The sequence below is a fragment of the Euphorbia lathyris genome, chromosome 1 (genome assembly GCF_963576675.1).
Source record: "Euphorbia lathyris chromosome 1, ddEupLath1.1, whole genome shotgun sequence".
In the NCBI taxonomy this organism is placed as follows: domain Eukaryota; kingdom Viridiplantae; phylum Streptophyta; class Magnoliopsida; order Malpighiales; family Euphorbiaceae; genus Euphorbia; species Euphorbia lathyris.
Genome location: NC_088910.1, coordinates 83,196,603 through 83,214,242, shown reverse-complemented (window position 1 = coordinate 83,214,242; position 17,640 = coordinate 83,196,603). Strand labels below are relative to the sequence as shown.

Below are 17,640 nucleotides of genomic sequence, written 5' to 3'. Positions count from 1 at the left end.
GTTACTATTATTGTTATGTTACTATTATGGAGTTGCTTATACTTAAGTTATTTGTTGCTTGTCAAATAGAATAACTTCTAACTAACTAGCATCCTAATTTCATCAGTAAGAAGCCGTAAAGTGGCTGTAAACAACATTCATATTTCTTATTAACAAAAAAAAAAAAAAAAAGGCAGCAAACAATACCAAAAACAGTATAAGCAAATAGAAAACGTTTCAGTCTAGTTGTACTAATCAATTTGAAGTAAATTGGCTTAGAAATGCAAGAATTTGTTGCGAAACTTGCAGAGGCTTTTCTTGCTGGATAAAATGATGACCATCTAAGATGACAACTTCAAGATTTGGAACAATCTTCTTGAAACTCTCTCCTTTTACATATTCCTTTACGCCATATGTCTCAAACCCAATGTCTTTGTCGCCGATTATCAATTTTGTAGGAATTGTAACCTTTGATCCTTGCCATGCTCCACTAAGCTCCCAATTCCTATGATAATTTGCAATATATATCATTAGTATAAGGTAATTAAAAAATGAAAGGCTGAATATGTCATAAGCTCCTCTGTATTGATGTAAAATACAGATTGGTCCTTTGTCATTAACATTCTAAACTTGATTTATTCAGCTAAAACGAAATTAAAAAGCGCTGACGAGTAATTACAGGTCCATAGCACGGTAGTAGTTGAGTGGAGCAGTGAAACCAGTTTCTTGAAACTTATCAGCGTAGACCTGTAACTCTTGTTCAGTAATCCATGGTGGAAGCATGGATGGTGTGTGTAAATAGTCAATTATCTCCATACCGGGAGGAGCTACCAGTGCATCAGTCTTTGTTATCAGCAGAAATTTCTTCATCACTGTCAAGTAATCATATCTGGCAAATGCTTTCTCTGCTCTCCCACCTTCCTATTGATTAAGTAAGTATATAAAAATTCAGTTGAAAACGGTCCAACACTAATCTAAATATGTAATATGTTAATGGTGGATCTAGTGGTACCTGAAATTGAGATATGTAAAAGCCATCTCCATAGATTTTTGTAAAGAAATCAGTAACTTTGGCATCAGGATTTCTTGGGTAGTAAGGAACTGAAATTGCAACAAAGGCTTTGATTCTATCTGGCCTAAAAAGGCTCAGATGCCAACCAATATTTGCTCCCCAGTCATGTCCAACCACAAATGCCTAATTAACCCATGGAACATTCAATATAAGTTTACACATATTTTAACAGATTGTATTAGATAAGAATAGTAAATATAATTTTGACCTGGTGTTGATGAAAATGGTCAAGAATTCCTAAGATGTCAGCAGCAAGATGAAAGAGAGTATAGGAAGAGGGGGAGAGTGGAGAATCAGAATCACCGTAGCCTCTCAAATCAGGAGCAATAACATGGTATCCATTATTAGCAAGGAAATGCATCTGGTGACGCCATGAATACCAAAGCTCTGGGAATCCATGAAGGAGAACAACAAAATTAGGTCCTCTTCCTTTCTCTGCAATATGCATCCATATTCCGTTGGTCTTTATTCTATGGTGTTTTATCTCCTCTTCCATATTCTTCAGCACAATCAAATCAATCAAGACTTGTCAATATACTGATGATCACTAATTATATTTATATATACTACTTGTCAAGTTCAACTTGTCATTAGATTTCTAGAAAGTGTTTGTCAAACACGCAACTTAGGTAATTATATATTTCAAACTTTGACTTCCTCATTACTATACCCTGGGCTGTCTTAAAGATGTGTTGGAGGCTCCGGTGCGAAATGGAAGAAAAATCTGTTGTTTCTATTTCAGTATGTCCTTCTATGTCTCTTTCACAAAAATTGGTCCATTTCTATTGTGTAGGTCCCTTTGATTCACAAAATATATTATTTTAATTAAATGAGGATCACTTCTTGTGAAAGGAACGTAGAAGGGAACACTGAAATGAGAACAACAGATTTTCTTCAATGCAAAATATAAAAACACAATTCTGAATTTTCAAGTTGATCTGATTGAATAATAGCAATGACTGCGTGGATCATTCTGAGTAGTTGTTACATTTTCACTAATAACCTTTTGATTTTCAAGATGAACTTATAATTCTTTTGTAATGAACTTATCAAGAGCTCATCTTTGGGACTGAATTAACACTTGAATTTTGTTTTCCATATGTTTTTCACATCCATATTCATATATATTTTTTTTAGTTAAGGTATAATCGAAAAACTCAAAGCTCATATCCAATTTATTTGGTAAACTCAATAATCAAATAAGAAGTCAATAAAAACATGCAAAACTATATATATTGAATTAAACCAAAATTAAATAAATATTGAATAACTAATGTATAGTAATAATACTTGAATCATATTCAACCAATTATTATATTCAATAAACTTATATTCTTTGCAAATAACAATAAAATTTCAGAAAAGAAAATGTACAATAAAATTTCATACACTTATATGCCTTCGTCGTGAGAAATATATATAATTTATTTCTTTTCAATTACATAATGATAAAAAAAAATTGGGGACCCTTTCAAATTGGGAGCTTGTGCAGTTGGGTACCTTGAACACCCTCTACTTCGAACCTGTATACACTCAACTGACATGTTGGGATTAGGGTTGCAACTGGAACATGATTCTCAATTTCTGTAGAGGGATTCACTTATGCCATATTCATTCTTCAATTGAAGAAGAGTTGTATATGTTTATGTTATAAAGTGTCCTACATCAATTATGGATATTGGCGTATTGGCTATTTTAATTTAATAAGATTATACATTATTATAAACGTTTGCATGTTAGTTTTATAGTGAACAATTAGTTATTTTAAATGTACCTAGTCGCTTATTATCTTGTGAATGATAATAAATTAAGACTAGTGTAAGGGTTAATTTATGATCATGAGATGACCATGTCTATAGAGGTACAAATCAAACCCATGAGTATATGTTAGAGAATATAGTATTGGACTAATCCACTATGAGATCACAACATGGGTTTATGTCATAAGTGATCTCTATAATAGTTATGTTATTGAATCCTTAGACGGTCACCATATATATGAGGAATACTAAGCTTTGACACCAAACATTGTCTTTAACCAGATAATTATAAAGGTTGTTATTGAGCATAGTACGATTCATGTAGAAGAAGTTGAGTCATAAATATAGGATTTGTCCATCTTAATATGAGAGCGACAATAGGCCTCTCGACACGTGAGACTAAAAAATGCATGGTCATACTCAAATAAATTGACAATGATATCAATTTGATTTGTTTTACAATCTACTTCTAGATTGAGAAACAATATGATTGAATAATATAAGGGTGGCAAGGAACATGCCTAAATATCAAGAGACAAAAAAAATTGTGATATAAACAGTAAAATATGTTATATTAGATTTATTTCCTTCATATAAATTGGGTAGTCATAATGCATGCTTTTTTTAGAGAACATTGTGAATTGTAGAAAAAAATGATATTCGTCTTAGGTGGCCTTTGATAAAATTTAAAATTAAGTGCTGAAAAATAAGTATTGAATTTTAAGTGGTGAATATTATAAATGCTGAAAGTATTAAATGGTATAATTGTTTGATTTTTTTTTATATAGGAATGCTCATATTTCATTAAGTGATATGTTGCAAGTACAATATGACAATAGTAGCCTTAGTCAAATAAGGGGGTTTAGAACAAGTTTTTGAATAGCGTAGTTTCGATCTTCTCCAACTCTGCTTAATACATGATCCACTAGGATAAGAAAACGACTACAAAAAGCAACAACAAAAGCCATTAAAGGTAAATCTAATATAAGCAACATTTGAAACATATATTTAACGCAACTCTAAATTCGTAGTGAAGCAATTGTAGTCAAATCTTTATCATCTGAACTATTCTGAACCTTCGTATCTAAGTCATTTCTTTTGCAATCTCGTAGATCCAGTGATCCGCGGATAAGATCTACCGTTTCTGCCCTTGCTAAAATAGAAAGGGTTACAAAAGCAAAGATTATAACCAGCAGTGTTCCAACGGATTCAGAGATCCGATAAAATATATAGTATCCAACTAAAATAAAATGACAAAAATAAGAGGGAAACAACTAGGAAAAAAGAAAAACGGTGGGAGGAGGAAGAAGGAAGACCTCCTCCACTAGATAGTAGCTAGCCACCCGAATCGAACAAAGATGAAGACCAAAAACAAGAAAATGGCAGCCAATTGGCGTATCTGTACATTGACTGCGGTTTTCTTCTACTTTTGTAAATAACTGAAGAGCAAGTGAGAGGGAAAGAGAGCTCGGCCGGAGTGAACAGAGGGGGTTGTGTAGAAGAAGAAAGGGGAGGTGGTTTTGGGGACGAAGAAGGGGGGGGGGGGGGGGGGGGGGGGCGGGGGCGGGGCTAGGTCTAGATAGAAAAGGTGGCTAGGTCTAGATAGAAAAGGTCTCTTCCTTTGGTATATAGTATAACTATTTGATAAATACTAAAAATAAGTACTGAATTTAAAAATATTAGTTAATAATGTTCAACTTAAAATTTTAAGTTAAATCTTTTAGTTGTGTTTGATTATGTGACTTAACTAAACTATTTAAATTGTGTTATCAATCAAACTAAAACCCAATGAGCACTTAATGTATTAGTTTTAAGTGCGGAAACTGGTTATCAAATATGGTCTTACTGTCAATCTCACATGGACCTATAAATTCACACATAGAGAACAAACTAAGGTATAAAGAAAATTCTTATATCTATTGTATTTTGATACTGACAAGATATGATGAATACTATTTGGATTCAGAATCTAAAACAGAAGAAATTCATAATTAAATAAAATATAAAATATTTTATTTAATATTTTTTATGTGAATTGGGATTCTAATTAGATTAAAATTTGAAATAATAAATAAACATTAGATATTTTAATTATTATTATTTATGTATATATATGGTGGAAAATTTGTTAATTAAGGAATTTGGAACCTATCCCACATTGCTAGATTGTGGAGACCTAATATAGTTAATAAGCTAAGGTCATTTAGAGGATCTTAACTAATAACTAACCAGAAGGCTCTCTCACTTTCAGGGTGAAAATCCAATCCCAATGGGTTTGGAGGAGTACCATCATGTCATGGACGGCACGAATGCCCGATCAAATTGGACCCTCTCAGACCTCAGAGTTTAGATTGTCATTAAATATAATTAATTGGATTAGTTACATTTTAGTCAAGAAAGTGAAAATTATTTCCAAATAGGAATAATGGTGAATTATAGAATTTGTTTTGTTGTTTCTGAATATTTTTATGTCAGCAAAAACTGACAATCCACCATTGTAAAATCGTTCATTGTAAAATGAACTGTAGAAGCAAAACTTCATGAATGAAGAAACAGAAAACAATTCTGATTTTGCCTTAAATAAATGAACTTGATTTATGTAAAAACAACAATAAATAAATGAAATTGGGAATAAAAGAAATTAACAAGAAAATGAGAGGTTCAAATGTAAATGAATTTTCTTTCTAATTGAATTATAAAAAATGGTTACCATTAAAAATAAAAGTTTTAGAAAAAACAGAAAATGATAAAAGTAGAAAAAAAGATTTATAAAATTGTAAAATAAAAATGAGAAGTGATTTAATATGTAATTTCCTTTAAAAAATAATCCATCTATTTTCTTATATAAGTCATTTTAGCAAATTAATTTTTTTTTCCAAATATAAGTCATTCTAGTTTTTCAAAAATTTTAGTTTTTCCCAAACAGACACCAATATTGAATGTTTGGACCATATGTTATCCACTAAAAACATTTATTGCAATTCTTTCATTACAAATACGTCTAAAGTGTAAGTTTTGACTTGTGTCTTCTAACTTTTCCTAAAAATTGGGTGTTATTCATTTAGAAATACGCCTAAAATACGATCTTGAGGGGTGACACGAAGTGAGAAAACCGAAAGAATTGATGTACAAATTTCTACTGACTAATACCAATACGAGAATTTAAGCAAAATCTAATATTTTTTACTATAATATTGAATTTTATTATTAGTGTCGTGTAAAGTACTTATGTTAATAATACAAGCTACTAATGATTTTTATTAAAACAAAAATAGGAAAAAAATATAAAAATAAACATTGTGGTTTGACTGATTTCCAAATACAATTTTGTGGTTTAATGTTTACAAACAGGAGAGATTTGTGCAGTTTGTAGTTAAAGAATTTGTGAGTCAATTTTTCGGTCAAACAACACTTGTGCTTTAGTTAATTTACAAAGTCATGCTTTATATATGAAGTAATTTGCAAATTCATTCTTTTTTTAATTGTTCCAAATTGCTCAATTTTAGAAAAATAGTCATGGCATCAATTTTTGAGGAATTCTCTATTTTGCAAACTGCACAAAGCATAAATCCATGTTTGCAACCGTTTAAACCATATAATTTATTTTTATACTTTTCCTTTAAAAATTATTTTAAACAATTTATTTAAAATATTAAAATTATATCTTTATTAAAATAATAAAGAACAAAGGAGATGAGAGAAGAAGAAAAACTAAAAATTAAAAATATAAGTGTATTTTTTAATATTTAAAATAATACTAGTATTTTAGGTATAAAATTAAAGTTCAAGATCAAGTTTAAAATATGCTAAATTTTAAGTATCATAGATGTAATTTAGCTCTAACAAACAAGGGCAACTTAATCTTTTTAAATGGACTGAGAGACTAAACTATTAAATAAAACAAAAGCTAAAAACTTAATAATGTATTATTGTAAATATAAGGACTAAACTTGTTTGGTAAAAACCGAGAGACTATTAAATTATTTACCCATTCAAATAAATCCATCTATTGTTAGCATCTACCTAATGAATATATACACATACAAAATAGGAAAAAGTACAAATAAAACCTTTGTGGTTTCATCGAAAGTTGTATTTTTTTTTCTTTTAAAATTAGCATGTGTTTTACAAAGTTGACAAAAAAAAAGCCTAATAACCTTTTATGACATTATATATTAACTTCAATATGTCACATTGACTTATTGATTTTAATGTATGTCATATTGACTTGTTGATTTTAACGCTTGATAACGTAACAACTAGTATTAGTGAAATTGTTTTATGCGGTAACTTTATAAAACACATGCCCCTTCTTTAGAAGAAAAAGTATCACATTCTTCTATTTGTCAACTGATGTAAATACAGGAATTTTATTTATACTTTTCTCCATAAAATAAAACTCCAAAAGCATATAAATACAATTAGTGTTGATGAATTTCATATATATATATATATATATATATATATATATATATATATATATATATATATATATATAATTATTATTGTTTTTATAATAAGGATAGAGATGAAATTGATTCCTCAATTAATGATGATGATGAATATAATGACAAGGAAAAGTAATGGGAAGTTAATTGGTCAAGGAGATAATTAAATAGTAAGATACATATGTCGAAAAGAAAGAAAAAAATGATAATTAAAAAATAGAAAGTTAAAGAAACTGGATTTTTGAAACGATAGAAGATAGGCACTGGAATATCCTTCTAAATATGACATTTTTTTTTTTTGTAATTTCCCTATTTTTTATATTGTCTGGAATTATCACAGTTTATTAACATTATACTTTCAATTTTATTGTTTTGACAGTAAAAATAAATTGCTCTTAATTGTCAATTGTGATTGTTAGGAGTATTTTTTTTGTACATCATCCCAAAGATACACATCAACATAGTCTAAATATAACACGGCTGCAACGTAATTACTCCGTTGAAGACTTGGCTGGTAAATATTGTGTAGAGATGTTATCAGATCACTTCTAAGATTTGAAACCGTAACATCTTGATCACACGACAACAACGTTTACCGCTGCACTAAGGTTCACAGCAATTAATTTCATCCCAATTCGAATGTCTAATATTGTTCCCCACTCTCCATTTGCAACTCAAGTGCCAAAACACACTATGAACTTTTAGCTTGAAGTCAGAAGACAAATATGGTAAGTTGACATAGCAGTAGCTAAACAAATATGTCAAAAACTGAAACCAAATGAACAGACTCAAGTCTGCTTTCGACTCATTCGTTAAGCAAAGAACCCGAGCAGGTGGCCGGTCAAAGGCTACAAAGCCAGGCAACAAACACAATGTAGTCAAATAGTCCCTTCAAAACAGCAGCATCGCCTCTCAATATTGTATACAATTCACATATTCGACCACTCGATCACAAATATTAAAATAGTCTATATAGGAAGAGAATAGGGAAGAATCACAACTCTCATTGTTACAGCTTAAGGAACATAATAGAAACACTTTTATGAGGAACATGTAAGTTCGAAACTGCATGTGCACAAAGCTATCTGACTAAATAAATTTTTAAAAGGTTTTAAGAACAACTGAGAAAAGGGTTATAACTTTTAAGAGTTTAGATCAGTTGCTGTTTTACAATGCACCAATAATTCACCTCGCAAGGTTGCCAGAGAATCAAGTTCATTTTTCATATGTAACTACAAACATAGTTCCTCTTTCTTTTTACACACCAGAAATTGCCATTTCCGGGAGATAATGGGGCCTTCTGAATATTTTATTTTCAGAATGCACAACTCTCCTTAGGCTTTTCATTGTCATTTCAAACAAAAAGGTCATCTAACATAATTATTTGACCTAATGTGCAGGGAGATGCCTCAGTTACTACACTTTATCATCATGGAACCACCACCTAGTCTCCTTCGGAGATCTGCCATTTCTACAGTTCTTTACATAACGGTCATTGTCTTCAGGGCGTTGCTGCATGCCAAAATGAATTTAAATATGAACTCAAACAAAGATTGGCAATAGATTTCTTTTTCAGATGAAAGTACAATTCCCACCCTCAAGTTGGTATGGATGGACAAATAGCTCCAATTTAACTTTTATAGACAAATTAAACATCTAGGTTCCAATTTCTGGTCATTAAACCCCTATATAGCTATTACACACTTGCTGAATTAAAGGAAGAATGGGACTTAACGGCTACAGATTGAAACTTTGGGGTTTAATTTGTCAACTAAAAGTAAGATCAGGACTATTTGTCCATCAATGCCAAATTCAGGGTGGAAATTGCATTTTCATTCAAATTTTTCACAACCATATAGTTTACCATCTCATTTGTCATATAACCATAAAGCATACATGACACTCTTATAGTAGAATGAAATGAAGCTTTATTTCAACAATAAAATGATTTTAACTTGTAATAAGCACAAAGGAAGTAAATGAATCACGAGACTAACCTTGACAGTAGAGCTTGACAGCATCGAGAGAATGCTGATACATACAGAACTCACGGTCATGGCTGGGGACCATGAATCATATAATATATCTGCACTTGGTGATATTTAAACTGTTAGTTGCTGAAATAATAAACTGCAAATTCTGGACTCGAGCAACCGAAATATATGATACAAGATAATTGACCATCAAACCATATAACTAAGACAAATCCCCAAAGTAAAGTTAGTTCAAACTCGGTAACGAAATGTTTTATCCCTATGTTGCGAAAACAGAGACACCAAAATGCACCAACACATCATTGCTTGTTATATAATTTCAAATGATTCTCATTTTCTGGTGAAGAAAAAAGAGTTGAAGGTATCATTTTATTGTTAAAATGTCTACATTTATCATCTAATACGATTAACTCTCACAATGCCCAGGAGTTAGACTACTTTTCTAGGTGATGATCAATTATTTAGCAAATATCTACCACAGGATAAACAAAAATCTTTTTCTGCAGCTATTATCATCAGTATCAATTTCTGCTAAAATTGAGGCAAATCCTTTACGCTTCAACACTTATTATTTTCCCAAAGCTAATTCCCATCTACAACACCTAACCATTGTCGATAAGGTAACAACAAACATGTTATTTTCTTACCAAAAAAATAAACAACAATTTATCATAACTATACTTATATATGTTTAACTAGAACAGGCAGGTATAGGTGCAGAATTAAAACACCTTCCAAAGCTATCTGCAATACATATTTTATATTTATATTCAGAATTACTTAAACTAAATCCTCAGTAAAGAATAACTACTGAGAGAGGTACCTTGTTAATTACTTGGAAAATACTTGATAATTTGCAGTGCAGATAAAAATAAATAAAGTAGGTGCATAACAAAATGGGAAAGATGGACATGGAATCGGAAATGGACAATCCCCTCAGATGTCAGTCTCTAATGCTTACAAGATTACGAACTTGGAGAAAATGATTTTCTATTTAGATACTGACTCAAAAAGAAAGCATAGCAATTTAAAATAAAAAAGAGGCTCTAATTTAAAACATATATGCTTAAGGATTTCAAATTACCCAAAAACGCTAGGAGAAAAAACAAATGTTCGGGTCTAGTGATCCCTATAATGAGAAAACAAGAAAACTTGCCTTAGATTTAGGTATTGTAAATATCAAGCAACTAAAAAGAAGAATAATTTAAGTGGTAAAGTGAAGTCAATCATGTTTGACACTTTTCATTTCATTCCACTATCTTGTCCAATGATCGGAGTAGCTGCCAGTAGTACTAGCTGAAAGGCAATTTTGGTTTACCAGTCTCTTTAAGATTTTTAGGGTCTAGGCTCTGCTTGTTACATGGAATAAGTTTTATGTTTTTTCTTCAAATAACTTTATATGGGAACATAATTTTTTATGCCTTAATAATTTAACTTAGCTGAACAACCATGTGTTACTAGCACTAATAATTGACAATCTTCTGTCTCACTTAAAAGTTAAGGGAATCAAGGAACTAAAAAAATGTAAATCTCTTACAAGGAAAAAAAATCTAAATAAATAATCAAAATGAAGGAATAATAAGAATCATGAAGTCACTTTCAACAAACAAGTGAACAGAATGAATTCAGCCAAAGAAATGAACTTTATCATTCATGCCTCAACATCAGACAGATAAAAATCATCCTATGTAACCTCCAAGCAACCGTGGGCCACAGTTAACAGCAACTGTGGGACAAAATACAGCTAACGAAATCAATTACAGAATTGTAGAAGTATAGCAAAAAATGACAACAGTTTACATCCCCTACAATTACCTAAACAAATATGGCCGTTGCTATAGATATGTGGGTGCAGTGGAGCCGGATGAAGAAAAACAACCTGTTTAACCCAAAAAAAGTTACAAAAAGGATAAAAATAAAATCAATCCAACAAAATCTAGAGAGATAGTTATGCAATTAAGCAAACCTGAGGAGCTTCCATAGGGTAATGCTCAGGGAAGTCAACTTGAAGTTGATAGATCTCATTAGCATAAAGGGTTCCAGGAGCTCCAATCACTTCTATTACCCACCTATAGTTGAAAATCCAAACAAGCCACAATACCACAAGAAGAAGAAGAAGAGTATGAATTAATAGGAACTCAATTAACAATATGAACATAGAGAAAAAAAAAAAAAAAATCTACTAATTTATGTGGGTTCCCCTTCTCACGGTTTTCTCAGGAAACAAAACGGAAGCCAGTTAAAATAGTAAAGGAGAAGAGAAAGAAAACCTTTGAAGATTATCCGTGACTTTATGCTTAAAACCAGCGGGAGGGTTGACCTGCCACTCAACAAGCTCTTTCTGGAGGCGATTGCAAGCGATCTTACTAAGTGCCTAAGACAATAAAATTGGTAAAAATCAGGAATCGGCCTAGAAATTAGAAAATCCAAGTTGTTGTTGTTAAACCTCAATGAATGGATCAAGATGATATGTGAATAAGGAAATGAATAACAGTAGAAAAGAGGGAATTAAACCTTGCGAGTGGTGGCTGAGGAGCTGGTCATGTTAAATTAGAAAGCACTGTCAGAAGCAGCAGAGGCAGAGGTAGAGGTAGAGGTAGAGGGAGGGAGAAGAAAGGTTGAAGAAATTGAAAGGGACAAAGAGAAGCAGCGACGGTTTATGAGGGAGGGAGGGCGAGACCTTCTTTGTGTCCCCACCACTTCATCTCTTTTCTTTTATTTATTTTCGGCTTAAATAAACAAGTTGGATTCGCCATAAACTTTTAAAATGTCTTCATGGACCCTTAATTTTGTTTAAAATATTATTATGGTCTCTCGATTTATTTAAAATGTATTTTTTTTTTTTGAAGAATATTTAAAATTAAACCCGAATGACTCGCGAAGAAACACTTCCCCTAATATCTGTAAGGAGAAAATCATGGACACCTATAGGAGCATATCACATTCGTAATAATCTAAAAAACTCGGCCCTACGAAATTAGCCATCCAATCTGTTACCTTATTTCCCTCTCTGAAGAAATGGACTATCTGTACCTCCCATTGTTCCTCCCTGAACTTCAGACAACGCACGATTATCCACCTGAGGCGAGACTGGGCAGATGTATTCTTATTCATAAAATTAACGAGGAGGGAATCAAGTTCAACAACAATTCTTCGGAAACCTTTCCTCCAAGCGATTTCCAACCCAAAATAAAGTCCCCACAACTCGGCAAGGACAAACATGCAGATCCCAATATTAGCTGCAAATCCTCCTAGCCACCGTCCCTTATTATTTCTAATCACTCCTCTGGTGGTAGCATACCCAGGATTCCCTTTACAGGCTCCGTCACAATTAATCTTCACCCAACCCATTTCAGGTGGTTTCCAACCCACAAACACCAAACTCTGACATTGTCTCGTACCCAGAATAGTAGTTCTGAAAGCTCTCCCAAACTCAGCAGCCTGGGAACTAAGAAAATCTCTATAAGACGCCACCCGTGGAGAGTCCGATGCAAAAACACGAACATTCCGCCATTTCCAACACCACCAAATGATTGTTGCAAACAGGACCGGCCACTCAATACCATTTAAGGACGTATTGGAGGTCAGGTTCACAATCAGCCAAGGTTTCAAATTAGTAGCAAAGAAAGAATTATATCAGTTAATCGGAATAAATTCATACCAGATGGTCTTCGCCTTATTGCAGTCACGCAAAATTTGCAGAGTAGATTCCGTCAAGCTACAGCTAACACAATTAACTGAACCAGGTAGATGTTGATTCTGTCTATTTACATTGGAGAGTATCTTATTCAACGCCACAAGCCAGACAAAATACGGAATACGCTCCAGGACTTCCAGCTTCCATATGTGCTGCCAGAGCAGATCAAAAGTAGCCGAAGACTCATTAAGGCCCCGGTCGATAGCACGCTGCAACTGATAAGCGCTCCGTACCGAGAAGAGCCCACTCGAAGAGGGATTCCAAATTAGGCAATCCTCCTCGATGCTCTCCGGAAATAAAACTACAGATGCAATTCGGTATAAGGCGGCCTCCGGAAGTAAGTTTTGCAGATGATCCCAATTCCACCTCTCTTCAGGCAGCCAGTAAAAATTGACAGAGACGTAAACCTCATGATCTTGTATGATCCCCAGGATGTCATCTGCCAACCTCTTATCCCCCAGCCAGTTGTCTATCCAAAAACGTGTTTTATCCCTCGATGAACAACCATACCCAATCCACGTTTGAATAAATTGGCAGCTTTTAGAATATTGGACCAGACAGGGCTCTATTTCGAGCTAGTAGAGAAAATATCCATACCTTCGTTATTCCAAACATGACGCCTTTTAAGCACACGGACCCATAGGGAATCCTAATCCACCACCAGCCTCCAGCAAAGCTTACTCAACATTGCAACATTTGTATCCTTGGCACTTCGTAACCCAACACCCCCTTCCCTACGCGGCATGCATAGCTGATCCCACTTAACCAGGTGGATTTTATTCACACCTTCCTATCCACCCCAAATAAAACGACGATTAATTGAATCAAGGCAACTTAACATGTAAATGGGCAGCCAAGTAGTTTGTATTGTCTACATAAGAATGGTGGACAACACAACTTTCACTAGGGTCATGCGACCAGCCAATGAGAGATTCCTAGCTTTCCAACCACTCAATCTAGCCTTAACCCAGTCAATGATACCCTTATACGTCTCTTTCATACTCCTATTATACAGGACCGGCACCCCTAGATACACTCCCAAATCCCGAGTGATAGGGATAGCAAGCTCGTCTCCAATGGCTCTATGTACTGCCTTAGGAGTATTAGGGGAGAAAAAAAAATATGGGATTTAAGGAGGCTCACCTGTTGTCCGGAGGAGTCACAGAAGTCTCGGAGGATGTGTTTTAAGAGGCACTCCTGCCCAAGGGTGGCTTCAGACATCAGTATAATGTCGTTAACAAAGAAAAAATGGGATAAGGGCATCCCATCTCTTGAAACCCGAATCGGCTTCCAAACATTTCCATCAACGGTTTATAATTAAGTGGCTCAATCTTTCCAAACAAAGCATGAAGAGGTACGGGGAGAGCGGGTCCCCTTGCCGAAGACCCCTAGAGGGTGTGAACTCTTGGAGACGATCCCCATTCCATAACACACTCATCTTGGGAGAAGCAACACACTTAAGAATCAACTAAACCCATCTCGATGGGAATCCCAAGGACCGAAGAGTGTCAACAAGGAAACCCCAGCTAATTCTATCATATGCTTTTTCTAAGTTGAGTTTCAGCAGCATGAACCTCTTCCTACCTTTCCTATCTCGGAGAAAAGAAGTGACTTCCTGCATCAAAATAATGTTATCCATAATCTATCTTCCTGGGATGAAGCTGCTTTGCATAGGGCTGACGATGTTTCCCAAGAGAGGTTTTTGCCTATTCACAATACACTTAGTAATGGATTTGTAGCGTATCATTGATACCATCCTCGAAGCTCCCTTCGTTCAAGGCGTGTAAAACACTTCGAACCACGTTATTGCCCATCATACCCCACATATGCTAATAGAAAATGGCTTGAAAACCATCGAGCCCCAGATGTTTCATCGAGGTTATTAAAAAAATAGCCGCATAAACCTCCTTGAGTGTAAATGGCAGTGTCAGACGGTCAAAATCCTCCTGCTCTAGTGCGGATACGAGATACCACAATGAAGGCTTGGACGATTATCTTCCTCCTCCGTGTAAAGCTTGCAGCGTAGAACTGTATTGCCATCCTCTTCAGCTCGACACTATCCCAAACCCAAATATCATTCCCATCCCGAAGTCCCTCAACCTCGTTCATGCGTCTCTGAAGGATCATCGACAAGTGGAAGAATCTGGTATTCCGTTCCCCACACGTAATCCATTGAATTCTCGACTTTTGATACCAAACTACTTCCTCCTGATGATGAAATTTATTTAACTCCCCAATGAGCTTCTGATCAAGTTTAAGCAGGCCCATGGTGACTTGGGAGGACAGCCGATTCTGAACTCCAGTAAGTCTATCATGTAGCCTTCTTTTTTTTCTGAAAAATGTTTCCAAAAATTGAAAAATTCTAGTAATTAAACGAGATAGCAGTTTCCTAAAGGCCTACCACCATACCATTATCCCCCTGCCAACAGGAGTTGAAGAAAGGGGTGAACCCAGGGTGAAGAAGTCAGGTCGCTTGAAACCTGAAGGGCTAATTCACCACATGATCGATAAAAAAATTTAAGTCCACGAGAACCGGAACATAGTCTGGCTTATTACGGGGGAGGTGTCTCACCACAGCTTCCAGAAACTTATGCCTCCAAGTATCATTAGCTAGGGCCCTATCCAGGCGGCACACAACCTGAGTACGAACCGAGTGTCCCCTATACCAAGTAAACCCCGACTGCTGAATCCCAAATCAATTAATGCCGAGTCATTGATCCAATTAGCAAAACTAGCACATCTATTGAACACACATCCTCCCATTTTTCTTCTCAGTTGACTTAATACAATTAAAGTCACCAACAATAATAAGCCAAGGATTCGTCATTGATTCACTTATCTCACGTAAAGCATCGAAGAATTGATGTTTAAAAGACATTTGAGGGCGGACGTACACACAAGTGAGAATCCAAGTTGAACCATGTGATGCACCTCCGATCATCGTAACTTATGAGTGAATAAACTGCTCGTTAGTACAAATAGTGGATAAAGTAACCCGGGTGCAGTTCCAAGAAAGCCAAATCCCACCACGGAAACCATTAGTATCTACAACCTCCATAGAAGAGAAATTTAGCATTTTCTTAATTTCATTTGCTTGATCCTTATGTAAGTGAGGTTCAAGTAGGACGAGAATATCGAGGTCATGAGTCTGAACCATATGGCGTAAGCCACGTTGGAAGAAGCTCCCCCTCAGCTCCAAACATAGTAAAAATGAAATTCTTACTCATTCAATGGTAAAACATGTCCTTTTTACCGACCTTGGTCGTTTGACTTTTTACAAGGTATGTGAGCACACGTTCTATATACAGTTTACTTCTTTACAACCGAATGATTAATTGACTATACTTTAAACAAATTCAAAGGCTATCAAGATATTTTAAGCAAATTGTTGGCTATTGGAATACTTTAAAATTTTAAAAGGTCAATTAAGTTTTTAAGATAAATCTGAGGAGCAAATAATGTATTATACTTTCATTTTCTCTCTTTCTTTCTTTCTTTCTTTTAGGCATGATACATCCCCAACCCCCCGAAATTGTCCAAAAGCTATAACTGGCCCATGAACTTCAAATGGTTACAACTAACCCCCTCAAGTTGCTTATTTGGAACAAATAACCCCCTCAAATGTCACGTGGTGGTAACGTGTGATTGGAACTTCAAAAAGTTACAACTAACTTTCACTATCAATCATGCATTATCATGTGTCATTTGAATAGTTATTTGTTCTAAATAAGCAAATTAAGAGGGTTAGTTATAACGTTTTGAAGTTCGGGGGTCAATTGCAGTTTTTGGACAATTTCGGAGGGTTGGAATATATTAGACTTTTTGTATGAACATTTTCTCTTTCTTTTCTCCATTTCACCTACATTTTTTCATTTTGGTTTTTAAAAATTCAATCTAAATTAACTATTTTATCTCAACATTTCTTTATTTTAAATTTATTTTATAAAATAATATTTTTATACATATTCCTTATGTTTAAAAATAATTAAATTAATCATGTAATTTAAGTGTTGAAAAAAGTATTGGAAATACTGAAAATATTAAATGGTATAATTGTTTGATAAATATAAAAATAAGTGTTGAATTTGAAAATATTAATTAATAATATTTAACTTAAATTTTTAAATTAAATATTTTGATGTACAGTAATTTTTTTTACTTAGCTAAAAATTAAGTAGTGTTAGGCACTGTTGGTTTGATAGAAAATGTAGGATAATATGTTCTTGATTTTTAGGTATTTATTTGTTTAGGAAATTAAGTCAACAAAAAATTTTAAGTGAGTGAATAGAAAATATATAAAGATAATGAGAAAAAAAAAATTACCCTTTTGAAAAGAGAAGCATTTTTCTAAACTATTTGGAACTTTATTCCTTTCTTCTTACCTATTTAGCAGTCACTCGCCACTTTTACTTGTTTTTGGTGTTGTAGCCAAATATCGAAAAATATTTTATTTTCCAACAAAAAAAATTTTTACTCAATATTTCCCGTCAAACAAATGAGGCCCTATCCAATAAACTAAAAACTAATAAACACTTAGGGGGTGTTTGGTTCGGGGCCTTTAGAAATGGGAATGAGAATGAGAGGGTTTCATTCCCTTTGTTCTTGTTTGTTTAAAAAAACTCATTCCATTTATCCATTTTAGATTATGAGTTTATCCCACTTTAGGTTAAGCTCATTACCCCAGGCCCTG

General features: G+C 33.9%; 2 protein-coding genes across 2 annotated transcripts; both read right to left on the bottom strand.

The window, feature by feature from the left end:
• Positions 1-99: 99 nt before the first annotated feature.
• On the bottom strand, positions 100-1,570 carry LOC136210865 (uncharacterized). Its single transcript, XM_066002289.1, has 4 exons — positions 1,260-1,570; positions 992-1,174; positions 659-900; positions 100-484 (listed from the first exon to the last, which is right to left on the bottom strand). The coding sequence occupies exons 1-4, from the start codon at positions 1,545-1,547 to the stop codon at positions 235-237; spliced, it is 963 nt and encodes a 320-aa protein (XP_065858361.1). The 5' UTR covers positions 1,548-1,570; the 3' UTR covers positions 100-234.
• A 6,811-nt stretch (positions 1,571-8,381) lies between these two features.
• On the bottom strand, positions 8,382-11,960 carry LOC136203919 (probable ubiquitin-conjugating enzyme E2 16). Its single transcript, XM_065995143.1, has 6 exons — positions 11,768-11,960; positions 11,524-11,627; positions 11,220-11,322; positions 11,069-11,132; positions 9,257-9,345; positions 8,382-8,771 (listed from the first exon to the last, which is right to left on the bottom strand). Exons 1-6 carry the CDS (start codon positions 11,795-11,797, stop codon positions 8,676-8,678), a joined length of 486 nt encoding a protein of 161 aa, XP_065851215.1. The 5' UTR covers positions 11,798-11,960; the 3' UTR covers positions 8,382-8,675.
• Between the last annotated feature and the right edge of the window lie 5,680 nt (positions 11,961-17,640).

Bases quoted from the DNA above. Each gene is read 5' to 3' on its own strand.
- LOC136210865 (XM_066002289.1), bottom strand. From the start codon at position 1,547: ATGGAAGAGGAGATAAAACACCATAGAATAAAGACCAACGGAATATGG. The intron at 901-991 runs GTACCACTAGAT...CTTAATCAATAG, and splicing joins TTTACATATCTCAATTTCAG to GAAGGTGGGAGAGCAGAGAA. The intron at 485-658 runs GTAATTACTCGT...AAATTATCATAG, and splicing joins TACTACCGTGCTATGGACCT to GAATTGGGAGCTTAGTGGAG.
- LOC136203919 (XM_065995143.1), bottom strand. From the start codon at position 11,797: ATGACCAGCTCCTCAGCCACCACTCGCAAG. The intron at 11,323-11,523 runs GTTTTCTTTCTC...TTTCAACTATAG, and splicing joins GTCACGGATAATCTTCAAAG to GTGGGTAATAGAAGTGATTG. The intron at 11,133-11,219 runs GTTTGCTTAATT...TGGGTTAAACAG, and splicing joins ACCCTATGGAAGCTCCTCAG to GTTGTTTTTCTTCATCCGGC.